This window comes from Macaca fascicularis, chromosome 9, assembly GCF_037993035.2.
Source record: "Macaca fascicularis isolate 582-1 chromosome 9, T2T-MFA8v1.1".
NCBI lineage: Eukaryota > Metazoa > Chordata > Mammalia > Primates > Cercopithecidae > Macaca > Macaca fascicularis.
In genome coordinates this window covers 6,579,152-6,596,486 of record NC_088383.1, presented here as the reverse complement: position 1 = coordinate 6,596,486, position 17,335 = coordinate 6,579,152, and the positions used below count along the sequence as shown (strand labels likewise).

General features: G+C 49.5%; 1 protein-coding gene across 1 annotated transcript in view; it reads left to right on the top strand.

Annotated features, from left to right (window-relative positions):
* Window positions 1-1,093: 1,093 nt before the first annotated feature.
* Window positions 1,094-17,335, top strand: part of ASB13 (ankyrin repeat and SOCS box containing 13) — a 29,117-nt gene continuing 12,875 nt past the window's right edge. Inside the window, exons 1-2 of the mRNA XM_005564556.5 lie at window positions 1,094-2,794; window positions 16,966-17,153. Of these exons, the coding sequence (XP_005564613.5) occupies window positions 2,206-2,794; window positions 16,966-17,153 (777 nt within the window). The 5' untranslated portion in view covers window positions 1,094-2,205. The remainder of the gene's footprint in view (window positions 2,795-16,965; window positions 17,154-17,335) is intronic.

Here is a 17,335-nt window from a genome sequence, read left to right as displayed (position 1 = left end):
CAGCCTTTGGAGGATGGGGTATACCAGTGATTGCCAAACTTGCGGCAATGATTAAAAAAAAAAATTACAGTACTGCCTCCCACGTCTCTCCCTGGAGCCCAGAATCTCCAGGAGAAACCCGGAAATATACATGTTTAACAAAACCTTGATTTATTGAGTTAGTAAGTTTAGGAAAAATGGCTTATCCAAGCAAACAGAATTGGATTTCCTACAAATTTAGTCCTCACCCAAGCTATTTGTTTTGAAGGCAAAAGAAGAGTATCTTATGACCTAGGAGACTCTAAAAATGTGGTATGAAGACTATCTTTATTAGAAAAAACAGGGGTTAACACATCTCGTTTAATGATGTGTGGGGAGTCCCTAACTACACCACTTTCCAAATAGTGGTCTTATCAGATTTTAAAATGCTAATAAAAGAAATTATTATCTTATAAAATGACACTTGCTTCCAACATGGTGAAACCCCATCTTTACTAAAAATATTTTAAAAACCAGCTGGGTGTGGTGGTGGGCGCCTGTAATCCCAGCTACTCGGGAGGCTGAGGCAGGAGAATTGCTTGAACCCAGGAGACGGAGGTTGCAGGGAGCCAACACAGTACCACTGCACTCCAGCCTTGGCGACAGAGTGAGACTCTGTCTGAAACAACAACAACAACCAAAAAAACCCACATGTGGTAGTTAAAAATCACTGACCTTAGGGTAGGTAATCAGCAAATATTTGCTAAATGAATAATAGAAACTTTCTCAATATCACAGCGGTTCTTACAATAGATTCAAAAGGTAATTGGAAACAACATGCCATAAAAAGAGATTAATGCAAAAATAGATAAGTGGATTACTATTTAATGAATATTTTTGGAAAAACTCTATTTCAGTTTAGAAAAGAATGAATCGAGCTCCTATATTTTCATTCTATGCATTGCAGTGAATTCCAGATGGGACTCAAAGACTTAACAGCAACAACAGAACAGAACAGAGTAATATATATTTTCTGGCTCTTGCTGGCGAAATACATTCTAAATATTGAAGAAAAAGGAAATACTTTCAGGGAATGTATTTCTGAATATATATGTAAACTTTGAAAAGCTTTTTCTGTAATGAAATCTTTTAATATTTTGATCAAGCAACAGAATGGAGGAAAAACACAAATGATAAGCAAATAATTGCTTATTAATATGTTTAGCAAACACTTGGATAACACACATACACATGAATATATATATATGTATGTATATGTTCTACATGATCATACTCAAATTTAGATGACACTGTCCAGGAAGAAATAGTGAAGAAAATGCAATCATACAAACCACGACATCGCCACGGGGAAAACATAACATCCATGGTCAATATAATGACACAAAAATCTATGACATATAGTAAAAAGTGCAGAAAACCCGCAAGAAAAATGCGGGAGCCTGATTTTGCTAGAAAGAGGCAAGAAGGCTCTACATGCCTAGTGCTCACGGCTTGAAATTCCATTCCCAGGCCTGGGGTTCCACATTTCCAGGGGCTCTGCTTTCCAAAAGCTGTGGTTCAATGTCCCCTAGGTATAGTGCCTTAGGTCTGGACTGAAGATGGAGACCTGGGTCATCCGAGAAGCTTTGTAGAGGGAGACACCAAACTGACCACTCTCTGCCAGTCCTCACCTATTTCCAGACTGGATGATTTCTGGTATATTTACTTCTGAGCCCAAACTAACTTCTGCAAGGAGGTTCAGTACAGGTCAGGTGAGTGAGGAATCTCCTGGCAGGGCTACGGTGAACTTCGACAAGGTTAAACCTTCTAAACTTGGGAAGCCGCTTTGCAAAAATAAGTAAAATAAAAATCCCTTACTCAATTGTTGACTGGGTATTATTTGGAAAACAGGAAACAGGTTTTTCATTTCTCCTAGGTTGTGTCCCAGCTTGCATTTGCTAAGCAGCTTAAGGGAACACTGGATTAAAAACCACCCGTAAAGAAAAGGCGTTAAAAAAATTGATTTGAATGATTTGAAATTATTATCTTGAAAGATCAAAGAAACAGTGATTATGAACACCGGCTCTGGTGGGAAGCGGTTCTTGAAAGTTAAAGCATGGGGGAACTCGAGTACTCCGGAGCACCATCAGCATCAGTACAATGCAAGTGAACTCTGGAAGCTAGACGCATGCTTTGCATGTGGACACATAGACACATGCTTGCACAGGACACGTTTGCAATACATACATGCTTACACGTGGACACATGTTTGCACACGCTTGCACAGGACACGCTTGCACAGGACACATGCACAGGATGCATGTTTTGTACAGGACACATGTTTTGCACTTGGAAACACATATCCATGGTTTGCACAGGGACACAGGGCCGCATGCTTGCAATGGATACATGTTTACACACGGACGCATGTTTTGCACAGGGCATATGCACAGGATGCATGTTTTGCACATGGACACACACATGTTTACACAGGACAAGTGCACAGGACACGTTTTGCACCGGACGCATTCTTTGCACGGGACGCACGGTTTGCAGATGCAAGCACGCACACTCCTCGGCGCGACGGACGAAGCCCGGTGGCAGCGACAGCGGAGTCGGGACGCAAGGACAGCGCCTCCGGGAACCACGCCAAGGCGGCGGGAACTACAATTCCCGGCTCGGTGGCCTCGGGCCGACGCGCGTCCCAGCGCAGACTGGCCCCGCCCAGCGGCCCCGCGCAGCCTGGCCCGGGTCCCAGCGCCCAGAGTAGCCGCGCGGCCGCGGGTGAGCCGCATGGAGCCCCGGGCGGCGGACGGCTGCTTCCTGGGCGACGTTGGTACGTGCGGGCGCCGCGGAAGGCAGGGCGAGGCCGCCGCGCCGGCTCCTGGGGCTGGCTGCGTATCCGATGGCCTGCGCCAGGGAGGTGGTGGCGCGCCCCACGCTGGCTCCGTGGGCGGGGGTGTTTGGCTGGGTGGGCTGCGGTGAGACCAGGGTTGCAGTGGTGCCGCGCATCCCAGACGGGCTCTCATGTCTGGTGCCTTGTCCCAGGCCAACGCACTGCGGGGCTGCAGTCCGTGGGGCTCGCCAGGTGTGGGGTTTCGCAACCGCAAACCCACCGCACGCCCCGCGCCCTGGGGAAGGTGCGGGGCGCGTGCAGAACCGTTGCCCAGTGGCGGGGGAGAGCCTGGGAAACGCTCACGGTGCTCCCTCTCGGGGCAGCCGGTGAGAGCTGAACCCCCCTCCACTGGCGCGGGTGAGGCCCGTGGCGCAGTGTCCGAGCATCCTGCAGAGGCGTCCGCTTGACCCCGAGTCCGCTCCAGTGAAGGTGGCCTTGGGGCACCGCGGCACACTCTGAAAAGTGCGATCCCAGTTCTACACGCAGCCTTCTTTGCCATCCGAGCAGCCCAAGAATGAAATGGATTTGAGGGAAGTACACTCTTTGGGGAAGCAAATTTTTTTGCTGCCTATGAAGCAATAATATGGTCACTGAAATGAACGACGGAAGCACTATGAAAGCCTAAAAAGAGAAAAAAAATCTAAAGTATATTCATCCTGGTAAAAACAGTAGTGCACGTAAGAGGGAAAAGTCTTAAGGGTAAATTAAATTTAGCTGAAGAGGAAGTTGCCGTCATAGCAAGGCAAAGATATTTTAATTGACTTTGCAAAATAACCAGCTTTGACATGATCAAAGGTACCTAATAAGCATCTGTTTTTATTTGGCATTCCAGTCCAGGCAAACACAAGACTTTGACCCTGACACTGTGATCTGCATTTGATTAGCTTAAGTAAGCAGTAAATAGCTAACGACGAAAGCTTATTTAAACACATATTTTAATATTTCTGTTCACGGCATCACTTCTAAGCATGTCTTCTGCATCGTTTGTTAAGGAATGCATCTGTAGAAGAAACGCACATTTTAAACTAATAAATCTGCAACTTTTGAGGTTCACTGGTATTTTTGACATCGTCATTTTTTATTTAATATATTTCTCCCCAAATAAGTTCTGCTGATGTTTTTTATTCCCAATGTAATGAATAAGCTGAATGTATTGGATTCAAAACAGTACTGCCATTCCAGCAGCACTAGAGGCGAATCGTAGGAGCGTTAGTCAATTTTAACATTCTGACCTCAAATTCTGGATGTGTGGTGTACCCTGACCAAAGCATTTAGGTTTTTGGCTGTTGCACAGTCTCTCATGCCTGTAATCCCAGCACTTAGGGAGCCCGAGGCAGGCGGATCACTTGGTGTCAGGAGTTCGAGATCAGCCTGGCCAACATGGCGAAACCCTGTCTCTACTAAAAATACAAAAATTAGCCGAGCCATGGTGGCGGGCGCCTGCAGTTCTAGCTATTCGGGAGACTGAGCTGGAGAATCACTCCAACCTGGGAGGCAGAGGTTGCAGTGAGCCAGGATCGGGCCATTGCACTCCAGCCTGGGTGACAAGAGTGAAACTCTGTCTCAAAATAAATAAATAAAAATACAAAAATTAGCCAAGCATAGTGGCGGGCGCCTGTAATCTCAGCTACTTGGGAGGCTGAGGCAGGAGAATCACTTGAACCTGGGAGGCAGAGGTTGTAGTGAGCCGAGATCATGCCATTGCACTCCAGCCTGGGTGACAGAGTGAGACTCCGTCTCAAAATTTAATTAATTAATTAATTAATTAATTCTGCATTCCCTATGGACGTCCTTCTGTGGAAGATGAACCTCTGACCTACTGGCTGCTCCCTCACTCCCCTGTACGTTCCCCCCAGGGTCCTCCAGTAGAATTGTTTCTGTTTAAATCAGATTTCAGTGTTGACATTATTGTGACTATGCGAATATTGCAGCTGGGCCACTTGCTATGTGGGGACTGTGTTTCTCTCCTAGTGTAATGTCTTGCTTTTCTTGGACATGGCGGCTGTTGTTTTTGTTTACCTGTGGGTTTGGTGTTCTTTGCGCATAATCCCTAATTTATCCCCAGACAGTCTTCTTAGGCCCCTCAGATAAGCGACGGGTCCTGTGTTCTCTGTCTCCTGGTTCAGTGTTTGGAGACGTGTGTCCCCTGCAGCCTTGAGTCTTCCAACTCTGTCTGCTGCCGCTCTGGAAAACCGGGGTGGGGGTGGGGCAGGGGGTGTCTTCCTGTTGTTTATGGGGATTTGCGCATCCCTTTGCGTTCAGCGCCCTCCCAGGGGTAGTTCAGATTCCCTGCCCTTCGCTGGTCCCCACCCTGGGTGCCAAGCCTGCCTTCTCTATCCTTGTTAGCCACTGCCCCAGCCTGCTCGCCAGCTCCCCGGATGGGTCGGAAATCCCTCCGCAGCCTGTTTGTTTTCCACTTGCTTATATGGATTTATGCCTTCCCACCGAGGTCCTCTCAGTTGAGTGAGATCTTTGCGGGGGGACAGAGAAGATCCTCCGTGTTTAATGAGAAACACAGCTCTATCGTTCTTGATTTCAGTGTCAGGACGGCGAGAGGGAGAATCCACTAGGGTAGCAGTCCAGGGCATTTCTAAAGGGTAGAGAGTTACTTGGAGTGGGAGTCTATTTTATCCTAAAACAAGAATTCAAAGAGGGCATGTTGACACACCAGAAAAGCCTATTTAGGGCCAACGAAAGTATCAGAGGAAATCATAGCAAGTAACAAAGGCTTAGAAAGCATGTTTATGGGCAAAACAGTACCTCTATCGTCCTTCTCGACATGGCAGTCCTGGGAGACATTGCCTGCTATCCTAAGGAAACCGAGGCTTAGGTGATTTAGGATGAAAAGCGTCCCTCGGGTCCCTTAACTGAGACGGGGAAGATGCGGCATCAGAGCTTAGGGATCCTGAGTCAGGGCCTGAGCTCCCATGGTGCCTTGAGGGTGGGATTGGGATTGGGGGACCCTCCCCATGCTCCCTGGGCCATAGCCTTTTGGGGTGGACCAGGGGCAAGGGAGGAGTCGGGGTAGCAGATAATTGAATGAGTGATGAGCAAGCCAGGGGAGGAGACATTGAAGGATAATGCAGCGAATCCAGCGTGGTTTTAGCGCCATGCCGTGGAAGGAAATGCCTGTTATTCACCAAGCTCTCCTGACACCTTTGGTCCTTTCTCCCGGTTCCTTTACTCCTTAGTCCACCTATTTTCACCTCTTTTCTCCTCGTCTTCTGCTTTCATTTATTCTTTCCCTTTCTTTTCTCCACTCTTACTGAGTTTTGACCATTTTGTCCCTCTAACAAGGCAAATACTGGCACTTTTGCTTCATTGAACACATCTTGAAATCAGTCTGCTGTTTGATCTCAAGTTTACCGACAAACTATATTTTGGGAATTCATAATGAAAACATTTAAAAAGACATGGTGGAAAAATATCACCTTAGCAAGAAAACACTGAGCCTAGACTTGTAAGTGGGAGTTGCTACATAGAAAAATAAAGATGAATATTTTTTTCCCTTGGGTTTCAAGGACACTAAAACTGAAATTTAGGCTGTGCTATTAAAATTTGGTGATAGTGATAAGTGCCATGTGTTAGGCACCCTCTTTGTGCCGGGGTTGTCACGTACACTGTCTTTAGTTGTTACCATGAGATGCTTCATTTCTCTTTTCCTCTGTGGTCTCTTTGTCTTTGTGCATTTAGCCCCCACTTTTATTCCCTTACTATCATTTCCGTGTGGTTTGGACAGCAGGCAGAGATGAATGCATGCTACATTTGGCTTTCTCTGGGAGTGTTGATCCTCCAGGATCTCATCTCTCCCCTCCTCTCCTCTCCTCTCCTCTCCTCTCCTCTCCTCTCCTCTCCTCTCCTCTCCTCTCCTCTCCTCTCCTCTCCTCTCCCCTCCCCTCCCCTCCCCCCTCCCCTCCCCTCCCTTCCCCTCCCCTCCCTTCTCCCCTCTCCTCTCCTCTCTTCTCTCCTCTTCTCTCCTCGACAGAGTCTCACTCTGTTGTCCAGGCTGGAGTGCAGTGGCACGATCTTGGCTCACTGCAGTCTCCACTTCCCGGTTCAAGCGATTCTCCTGTCTCAGCCTCCTGAGTAGCTGGGATTATTACTGGGATTACAGGCGTGTGCCACCACACCTAGCTAATTTTTGTATTTTTGGTAGAGATGGGGTTTCACCATGTTGGCCAGGCTGATCTCAAACTCCTGACCTCAGGTGATCTGCCTGCCTCGGCCTCCCAAACTGCTGGGATTACAGGCGTGAGCCACTGCACCCAACCCATCGTCCAGCGTTTCTAAGGCCTTTTCAGTTCTAACGGCCAGCACGTGTTCATGAATCCTCAGCTTTCTGGGATGCTGGGGGGCTGTGTCACTCAGGACTCTTGTCTTTTCCCTGAGAGCTGAGGCTCAGCCCTTTGAGAGCAGCATCAGAAAACCCTCCCTGGGGGCTTCCGGTGCCTGCCATGCTTCTTCCAGGTGGCCTCCCCAAGTGTGTGCTCGCCCACCCCAGCATGGCTTTATGGGTGGGTCAGGGTGGAGGGCCGGCCCTCACCATTTCAAGGATCCTTACTGGAGTTTTGCAGGGAGGGCTTCTTCCAGAGGCTGCAGGGTTTTTTTTTTTTTTGATGCAGAAATGACATTTCTGCAGCCAGGACCCCAGACTCCCCTTGGTGATTTACTCTGAACCAAATTTCTGGCTCCAGCAACATTTAAGAGTACACTGTGGGCTGGGCGCGGGGCTCGTGCCTGTAACCTCAGCACTTAGGGAGGCCGAGGCGGGAGGATCCCTTGAACCCAGGAGTTTGAGATCAGCCTGGGCAACATGGTGAAACCCTGTCTCTACAGAAAATGCAAAAATTATCCAGTGTGATGGTGGGGCATGGGCCTGTAGTCCCAGCTACTTGGGAGGCTGAGGTGGGAGGATCACTTGAACCTAGGTTGAAGCTGCAGTGAGCCCTGATCACACCACTGCACTTCAGCCTGGGTGACAGAGTGAGACCCTGTGTCAAAAATAAATAAATAAATAAAGAAGAAGAAGAAAACAAAATAGGAAACAAGGTGCATCTTGGGTATTTGACCTGGATTCAAAGCCAGCATTTGTCTGGAATAGCTTTGTCTGGATCAGCTTTGTCTGGAAGACGTCCCTGGTGGCATTTGAGAATTGCTCTTTGTTGGAGTGGGCCCTGACCCTGGAGAGGCCCCAGGCTTGGTGGGGCGGGGTGGGGGGCAAGTGGCTCTGCTGCATTTATAGTTGCAGTCCCTGCGAGGGTCAAGTGAGGCCCGCCAGTGTGGGTGCAGGCAGGGCAGTGTGGAGGATGGGCTCTGGAGGGGCCCAGCTCTGCAGTGCGCAGGGGTCAGCAGGCCAGCCGCCTCCTAGACACGGGCTCTCTAGGGAGTGGCTGGGCCTGGGCACAGAGCTGCCACTTGGGCCCAACGAGCAGGGCTCTGGCTTTGGGGTGACTGAGGGGGATACTGGCAAACCAACTGCCTGGGGGAAAAATAAAGAGACAGAAACAAAAATAAAAGTCTGCTTTGCTGCTTTCCCTGGTCTAAATGCTCATACCCCGGCTAGTTTCAAGCTGCTGGTGGTCTCCGGCCAGCAGAACCTGGCTGTGCAGCAACCAGCAGTGGCGACATGGCCTGGGACACTGCTGGGTGGCTTACAAGGCAGGGAGGGATGGAGGAGCTCTGGTGTCAGAGGGCCCAGGAACTGAGCAGAAAAACTGGGCAGAGACTCAGACTTAGATAAGCATCGAGTTACTGGAGCTGGAATGCAAGGTGGTGGGGGCTTGCTATGGAACAAAGATGAGATGGAAGAACCCGCACTTGCCCTCCCCACAGGACTGGTAGGGTAATAATGACAGCAGTGATCCCAGAGCCATTACAGTGTCTGTTACTCAGAGCCTTTACAGGTGGCCAGGCACAGTTTCCTTCAGTCTTCACAGCACCCATTTGAGGAGAGAGGAGGCCGAGGCTTGGAGAGGGTAAGCTGTGAGACGCACTTTGAACTCACGAGCCAGGCGGTTCCTGCAGCTTGCCCCTGTAGAGTCCGCTCCCTGAGGGTAGGCTGACCCTGAGCCACTTGGCCTGTTCAGCCAGGGCTTCCTAATCTCAAAGGACAGGTCAGTCCTGGGGCAGGGCGCAGCCTCAGATGGGAGGGTGTCAGGGCCCCAGCAAAGGGGCAAGAGAGGGGAGGAGGAGCTGCGGTCCGGAAAGGTCCACATCTGGCACACCAGCCTAGTCAGTAAGTTCGTATCGTGGGTGGAAAAGTGGAGAGAATGTTCTGAAGCCTGTGTCATTCCTTCTCAAGGTGACGTCTGCTGTAGTCTGCAGTAGATACATAGATGACGTCTGTGAAATTCTAGTTTTCAGGGCAAAGGCTTTTGCCTGGCTATTCATGACCTCAGGCCTGCAAGTGGCAAGTAAACAGGAGGGGCCATGTATGTATCACTGTGACCCTGACCTGAAGCAGAGAAGGAGGTGGGTAGAATCCAGCCATCAGGACTGGATCACGAGTCACCAGGGCTGCAGCCTTGGCTCTTGTTGTAACACAAGTTCTTCATTTAATGGATGCATGAGCCCCCGCCTGGCCAGAGTGTAGGAGCATCTTGTTAGGTCTCAGGCCACTGTCCTAGGCTGGAAAGTGGAGCAGGGGACAGAACCCAGTGGCAGGGGTCCGAGTTCAGTCTGGCAGGGGAAGATGTCTGGGGAGTGCTTATTCATTCAGATACCTGCACATGCAGCCAGGGCCGGGAGACCTGCTAGCTGTGGTACTATCCCCAAGGTGATGGGGGACGACCAGGGAAGGAAGGCCCAGGGAAGGAAGAATGCTGGTCAGCTGGTGGCGCGGCGATAGTGTGGAGATGGCGTGGGTGGGTGGGCTGCATGCTCGGGAGGCTTCCTAAGGAGCAGGGGCTCACTCAGTCGAGGAATTTCAGCCGGAAGCAAGGTGGGGAATGAGGCTGAGAAGGGCTTTCCAGGCAGGGGAAGGAACAGCATACACAAAGCATGGGGCTTGCAGCCACTGGATACTGTTGAGTCGGTAGAGTTTGGTGTCACTGGGCACGGCTGTGTGCATGACAGGGAGCCTGGGGACAGGGCCTGTGACTGCATGGTGTGGGCCTTATACCTTGCTTGGATTCTACCCTTGTGAACAGGCCCTGTCAGACTGGTTTGTCATTCATCTGCATTAGGGAGGGGGCAACGGGAGACCTATTACGTGGCAGCAGTGGGTAGGGCTTAGGGGCAGAACGTGAGTCCGGAGGGAACTTGCCAGCACAGCATGGAGTTTCAGGTTTCCAAGGCGGTGCTCTGCCAAGGGAGAGGGTGCAGGGATTGGGGAGGGGGGCGTTTTGCCACCACAGGGAGCCTGGCACAGGGGCTGGAAGCAGCCTGCAGTCCAGCCTGGCCAGTCCATTCACTAACAGACAGCATTTCCTGGGCTCACTCCTCATCCATTTAAGGTCTGTGACCACAAGCTGTCCTTCCTGATTCTTTTCACCTGGGACGTTGGCCCCGCCATTGCAGGGCTGAGTCATTGCTCTGTGGTGGTGGGAGCTGGGGGCTGACCTTTATGCAGAGTGTGGGTCTCTTCGCCCCTTGGAAGGGCCATCGGTGGTTTGAGGGTGTCAGGAAAGGTGACGAGGTGCAGCCCAGGCACCTGCTGTCCTCTGGCCTTCTATCCCTCCCTTCCCCACTGTAAATCTCCGGTGAGGACAGCCTGTGGGTGACAGTCCCCCCATGCTCTAGGTCCTCCAGCTTCTGATTACTTAAAAAAAATTTTTTTTTCTATTTTTAATTGTAATAAAGAGCACATAACACAGAAGTTACCACCTTAGCCATTTTCAAGTGTCCATTTCAGTAGGGCTAAGTACATTTACATTTTTGTATAACAGATCTCTAGAACTTTTTCATCCTGTAAAACTGAAATTCTGTCCCCGTGAAACTCCCCGTTTCCCCTCCCGCCAGCCCCTGGCAACTACCTTTCTATTCTCTGTCTCCATGAACTTGACTACTCAAGGGACCTCACATAAGTGGAATCATGCAGTATTTGACTTTTCAGAAATGGATTATTGGCTTTTTTTTTTTTTTGAGACAGAGTCACCCAGGCCATAGTGCAATGTCATGATTTCAGCTCACTGCAACCTCCACTTCCCTGGTTCAAGTGATTCTCCTGCCTCAACCTCCCGAGTAGCTGGGATTATTGGCATGGGCCACCATGCCCAGCTAATTTTTGTAATTTTATTAGAGGTGGGGTTTCACCATATTGCCCACCTCGGCCTCCCAAAGTGCTGGGATTACAGGTGCGAGTCACTGCGCCTGGCCAGAAATGGCGTATTTATTTATTTATTTATTTTCAAGACAGTCTCACTCTGTCACCTAGGCTGGAGTGCAGTGGCACGATCTCAGCTCACTGCAACCTCTCGTCTCCTGGGTTCAAGCGATTCTCGTGCCTCAGCCTCTGAGTAGCTGGGACTACTGACACACCATGGATTATAGCCACCGTGCCTGGCTAATTTTTGTATTCTTAGGAGAAATGGGGTTTCATCATGTTGGCTGTGCTGGTCGTGAACTCCTAACCTCAAGTGATCTGCCCACCTCAGCCTCCCAAAGTGCTGGGATTACAGGCGTGAGCCACTGTGCCCGGCCTAGAAATGGCTGGTTTGACTCAGGATAATGTCCTCAAGGTTCATCCATGTTGTAGCATGGGACAGGATTTCCTTCGTTCCCAACGCTGAATAATAGTCCACTGGACACTTGGATTGTTGACGATAATGCTGCTATGATTGTGGATGTACAAATGAATCTCTCTTCAAGACCCTGCTTTCAATTCTTCTGGAGATATGCCCAGCAGTGGAGTTGCTGGATCATATGATATCCTATGTTTCATTTTTTAGGAACTGCCACATAGTCTTCCACAGTGGCTGGACCATTTTACATTCCCATCATCAGTGCACAAGGGCACCACTTTCTCCACATTCTCGCCAACACGTATTTGGTTTTTTTTGATAATCTTAACAGCTGTGAGGTAGTATCTCATTGTGGTTTTGATTTGCATTTCTTTAATGATTAGTGATGTTGAATACCTTTTTTTATGTTCATGGCCATGTGTATCCTCTTTAGAGAAATGTCTGTTCAACTCGTTTGCCTATTTTTAAACCTGGTTATTTCTGTTTTTTTTTTTTTTGAGTTGCAGGAGTTCTTTATATATCCTGGACTAATCCCTCATCAGGTATATGACTTGCAAATATTTTCTCCTATTCTGTGGGTTGCCATTTCACTCTGATTGTGCCCTTAGATGCTCGGAAGTTTCTTTTTTCTTTTTTTCTTATCAGTCTGCTGCTAATTTTTGCCCTTAATCGCTGCTGGTAAGACCATAGCAGCTGACGTGATTCACTAGAAATAAGTTGCATTTCCTTTATAGACTAGTGATACAGAGAAATAAAATTAGATTTTCTTTTAAAAATTTTATGTCTCGTTGTAACTGAACCCAGATTTGGCTGCTTACTGTTCAAAAGCCAAACACGAGAGACAAGAGTTGGTGGCAGGTTTATTTAGAGAGCCTGCAAACCAGGAAGATGGTAGACAAGTGTCTAAAGTGCCATCTAAGTCAGTACAGGTTTCAGGTTCTTGATTATGTTGAGAGCAGTGGGAAGAGGAGGCTGTTGGGATGAAGAGGTAACCCAGGACCACTGACACCTGGGCACCAGCGAGGGTCCGAGGTTGGGAACGTCTTTGTCCTTGATCACGTCACAGTGTTGCTAAAAATCTTTAACAAAACATAGCTAGTTGTTTACATGCTTTCCTTTTAATCCCAGAGTTAATTTCAAAACTACACAATTGCTCTTTTTGCATATTATCTCAATGCTCTAAAATTATCCTAGCCTCTGTGTAAGAATGGATAAAGGCCCCTTAAACAAAAATGTTAGTTCTTTTGCTATTTCACTGCTATGGACTTTTTTTTTATTTTTCATTAAAATTTTTTTTTTTTTCTTGAGACGGAGTCTTGCTCTGTCACCCAGGCTGGAGTGCAATGGCGTGATCTTGGCTCACTGCAACCTCCACCTCCTGGGTTCAAGCAATTCTGCTGCCTCAGCCTCCCGAGTAGTTGGGATTACAGGCACGTGCCACCACACCTGGCTAATTTTTTGTATTTTTAGTAGAGACGGGGTTTCACCATATTGGCCAGGCTGGTCTTGAACTCCTGACCTCGTGATCCACCCACTTCGGCCTCCCAAAGTGCTGGGATTACAGGCATGAACCACCTTGCCCGGCCAGACTTTATAATTGGTTTTAGTAACTCCTTTCATTCATTTACTCATTCACTCACCCGCTGAGCAACCACGTAGATACCAGCATCTTCGTGGACAGTGCCAGGTTCTAGGGTACAGAGGTGAATAAGTGGTGCCCAAGATAGACCTGGCTACAGCTCTGCGGCCTCTGTGACCTTCCCTGGCCATCCCTGGGCACCGGGGCTCTTGCTTCTGATCCGTCACCAGACATGATCGCAGTTGTCATGTTGTGAATTGTCTGCACAAGTGTTCCCTGGTCCCTGACTGTGAGCTGTCTGTTGCTGCATCTTAGTCATCTTTGTGTGTGGCAGCGGAAGACGCTAAATCCACCTGGACATCTTGTGAATGGAGGCATGTTGGGAACGTGCCTTCCCTGCTCAGGTGGCCTCCTGAGAAGCATTTTCCTTTTTTGCTGTAAGGCCTAGGTCTCTCCCTGCCTTCCTCTTCTTTTTCAAGTGGCGGCCTCTCCTTCTACCCTTGGGATTTTGCTCCCCGCGGATTGATTTTAAAGTGACACGAAACCACTTCTCACTAACCCCAGGAGGTCAGTGGGTTACTGTTCATTACAACTGGTGGGGCTGAGGGCCACCTGGAGACGGTCAGTCAAATGGAAGCTTGACTTTTACATTTTGTGGGGATCGAATCTTCCTTTGTGGTTCAGTTCTCCCTACTCCCACATCCGCTGACATAGGGTCACCCGGGCTTTTTGGCTGTGGACAAGACAGATAGGTACAATTGGAGGCAAAAATACTATAAACAGCTGGGCGTGGTGGCTCACGCCTGTAATCTCAGCACTTTGGGAGGCCGAGGTGGGTGAATCATGAAGTCAGGAGTTCGAGACCAGCCTGGCAAACATGGTGAAACCTCGTCTCTACTAAAAATACAAAAAATTACCTGGGCATGGTGGCACGTGCCTGTAATCTCAGCTACTCAGTAGGCTGAGGCAGGAGAATCACTTGAACCCGGGAGGCAGAGGTTGCAGCGAGCTGAGATTGCACCACTGCACTCCAGCCCGGGTGACACTGCGAGACTCTGTCTCAAAAAAAAAACCAAAAAAACCCCACAAAAATACTACAAACAGACGTTTATTGAGCACTGATTCGGTGCCAGGCCCCACCCTTTAAGTGCATCTACCTATTTCAATTCATTGAATGTTCATAGACCATGTTCATAGACCACCTATGAAGAAAAAATAATTGTTATAGCAACTTACAGGTAAAGAAGCTGACACTCAGGGAAGTTGTGTTTTGGGTAAGCTGATAAAAGACTGAGCTAAGTTTCCACCAAGCAGTTCTGTGCAGTTGTGGCTCCAGGGAACTCTTAACCCTGGTCTCAGTGCCAAAGGCAGAGGTGGGGGAGGGGGGCAATGTGGGGATCTCTAAGAGCAGACAGAGTCATCAGCACTAACTGCTGAGGCTGCCCACCTGCAGAGGAAATTCGATGCAGATACCTTCTTTTTTTTTTTTTTAGACAGAGTTTTGCTCTTGTTCCCCAGGCTATAGTGCAGTGGCGTGATCTGGGCTCACTGTAACCTCCACCTCCTGGGTTCAAGCGATTCTCCTGCTTCAGCCCCCCAAGTAGCTGGGATTACAGGCATGCAACACCATGCCTGGCTAATTTTTAAAAATATTTTTAGTAGAGATGGGATTTCACCCTGTTGGCCAGGCCGGTTTCGAACTTCTGACCTCAAGTGATCCGCCAGCCTTAGCCTCCCAAAGTGGTGAGATTACAAGCGTGAGCCACAGCACCCGGCCCAGATACACTTTGTAAAAGTAAGATCTGGGGAAGATCCAGGTGATAGGAAGGTTTTCCAGGGACATGTCAGAATAGTAAGAGGAAACTGTTGATTGAGAAGAGGTGTGTGGTGTGATCTTGTCTGCTCGAAGCTGGGGAGTTGACGGTAAGGATATGTCAGCTTTCATCCAGCACTGTTGTCGTTTATGACATTTTAAAGTGTCTAGAAGACTTCTCTGTGTCTGAGATGGGTGCTGAGAAAACATAGGCGTGTGTGGTTTCTGCATCTAGGGAGTTTACGGTCTGTACTAGTTAGCGAGCTTTTGTCTGCACTTGGTTTAGACAATAAAGAAATATGACGGCCGGGCGCGGTGGCTCAAGCCTGTAATCCCAGCACTTTGGGAGGCCGAGACGGGCGGATCACGAGGTCAGGAGATCGAGACCATCCTGGCTAACACGGTGAAACCCCGTCTCTACTAAAAAATACAAAAAACTAGCCGGGCGCGGTGGCGGGCGCCTGTAGTCCCAGCTACTCGGGAGGCTGAGGCAGGAGAATGGCGTGAACCCGGGAGGCGGAGCTTGCAGTGAGCTGAGATCCGGCCACTGCACTCCAGCCTGGGCGACAGAGCGAGACTCCGTCTCAAAAAAAAAAAAAAAAAAAAAAAAAAAAAATGAAATATGACAAAGCCCACCCATTGGCTTGGCTCCAGGCACTTGATGGTCCTTGACTCGTCCTCCAGGTTCCAGTCCTTTCCCGGCTTTGCCATTCCTGTAGGTCCTGTCTTCAGGCAGGTAGCCAGATGGCTTAGCAGGTTCAAGTTCACATCCGGGCAGTATCCAGAGAAGGAAGGGAGACAGCCATCCCCTCGAGCTCCTTCTTGGAAGTGAACAGAATATGGAAGCTTGGAGGCCTCTTCGCAGACTCTCCCTCACCTCTCCTTAGCTAGAGTTGGGTTGGATGCTATATGGGAAATAGGATCACTATGATTGACTGAGACTAAAAAAAAAAAGAAAGAAAGAAAACCCAGTTAACATCATCCTTAAAGGTGAACAACTAAATGCTCTCCCCTGAGACTAGAAACAAGACAAGGATGTTGGCTCTCACCCCTTCTGTTCCACATTGCACTGCAAGTCCTAGCCAGAGCAATTCAACAAGAAAAAGAAATAAAAGGGCTGGGCGTGATGGCTCATGCCTGTAATCCCAGCACTTTGGGAGGCTGAGGCGGGTGGATCACCTGAGGTCAGGAGTTTGAGACCATCCTGGCCAACATGGTGAAACCTCATCTCTACTAAAAATACAGAAATTAGCTGGGTGTGATGGTATGTGCCTGTAATCCCAGCTACTTGGGAGACTGAGGCAGGAGAATCGCTTGAACCCGGGAGGCAGAGGTTTCGGTGAGCTGAGATCACACCATTGCACTCCAGCCTGGGTGACGCAGTGAGACTCCATCTCATAAATAAATAAATAAATAAATGGCATCCACATTAGAAAGGAAGAAGTTAAACGATCTTTGTTTGCAGATGACATGACTTGTATATAGATAAGCCTGAGGACGCCACTAAAGTGGAGTAATTAAAACATGGATTCTGAAGGCAGTCGAGTGCAGGAGACACTGTAAATGCAGTGGTCTGAGCGTGTGTGTGTGTGTGAGCTTTGTGGGAAGTGTTTCCCAGGGAAGTTGTTTTATCTGGGCCCACCTGGAGGATGTAAACGTTTCACCAGGAAATTGCCGAGTGGACAATTGGCAGAGGGCAAAGGTGGGCGTGTTAGCAGAGAAGGATGTGGAACTGCAGGGGAGTGGTGAGCACCTGTGCCTGCAGAGCAGGTTTATGCAGGGGCAGTGGTGGGAGGTGGACCGTGGAGGTGAGCGGGGTCCACAGGATGGAGCCCCTTGTAGGCCTTGCCCAGGAGCTTGGACTCCAGCCTTCAGGCGGGGGAGGGAGGGTGCCTCAGGGATCTTTACAGAAGTGCTGGGACAATTGCATGATCACGGATGGTGCCTTGGTGGCATCAGGGGCCCTGGAGTCTTACGTGTGCTCATTTGTCCTGGATGAAGTGGCAGGGTCTTAGCATGAGGTCCCCTTCCTTTCCAGGTTTCTGGGTGGAACGGACCCCTGTGCACGAGGCAGCCCAGCGGGGTGAGAGCCTGCAGCTGCAACAGCTGATCGAGAGTGGCGCCTGTGTGAACCAGGTCACTGTGGACTCCATCACGCCCCTGCACGTGGCCAGTCTGCAGGGCCAGGCGCGGTGCGTGCAGCTGCTGCTGGCGGCTGGGGCCCAGGTGAGTGGCCCATCAGGGCAGACCCCCAGCCTGGCTGCAGCTGCCAGAATGGAGAAGGTTGACTCAGGAGAACTTGGGAAAGAGGGGAGGGTGGGGGCTGCACTGTGTCCACTGCACACAGGTACCAGGAAGCCTATGGCTGAGAAGTGCTTGTGGACCTGGCTGTTAGGAGGTCACGGTGG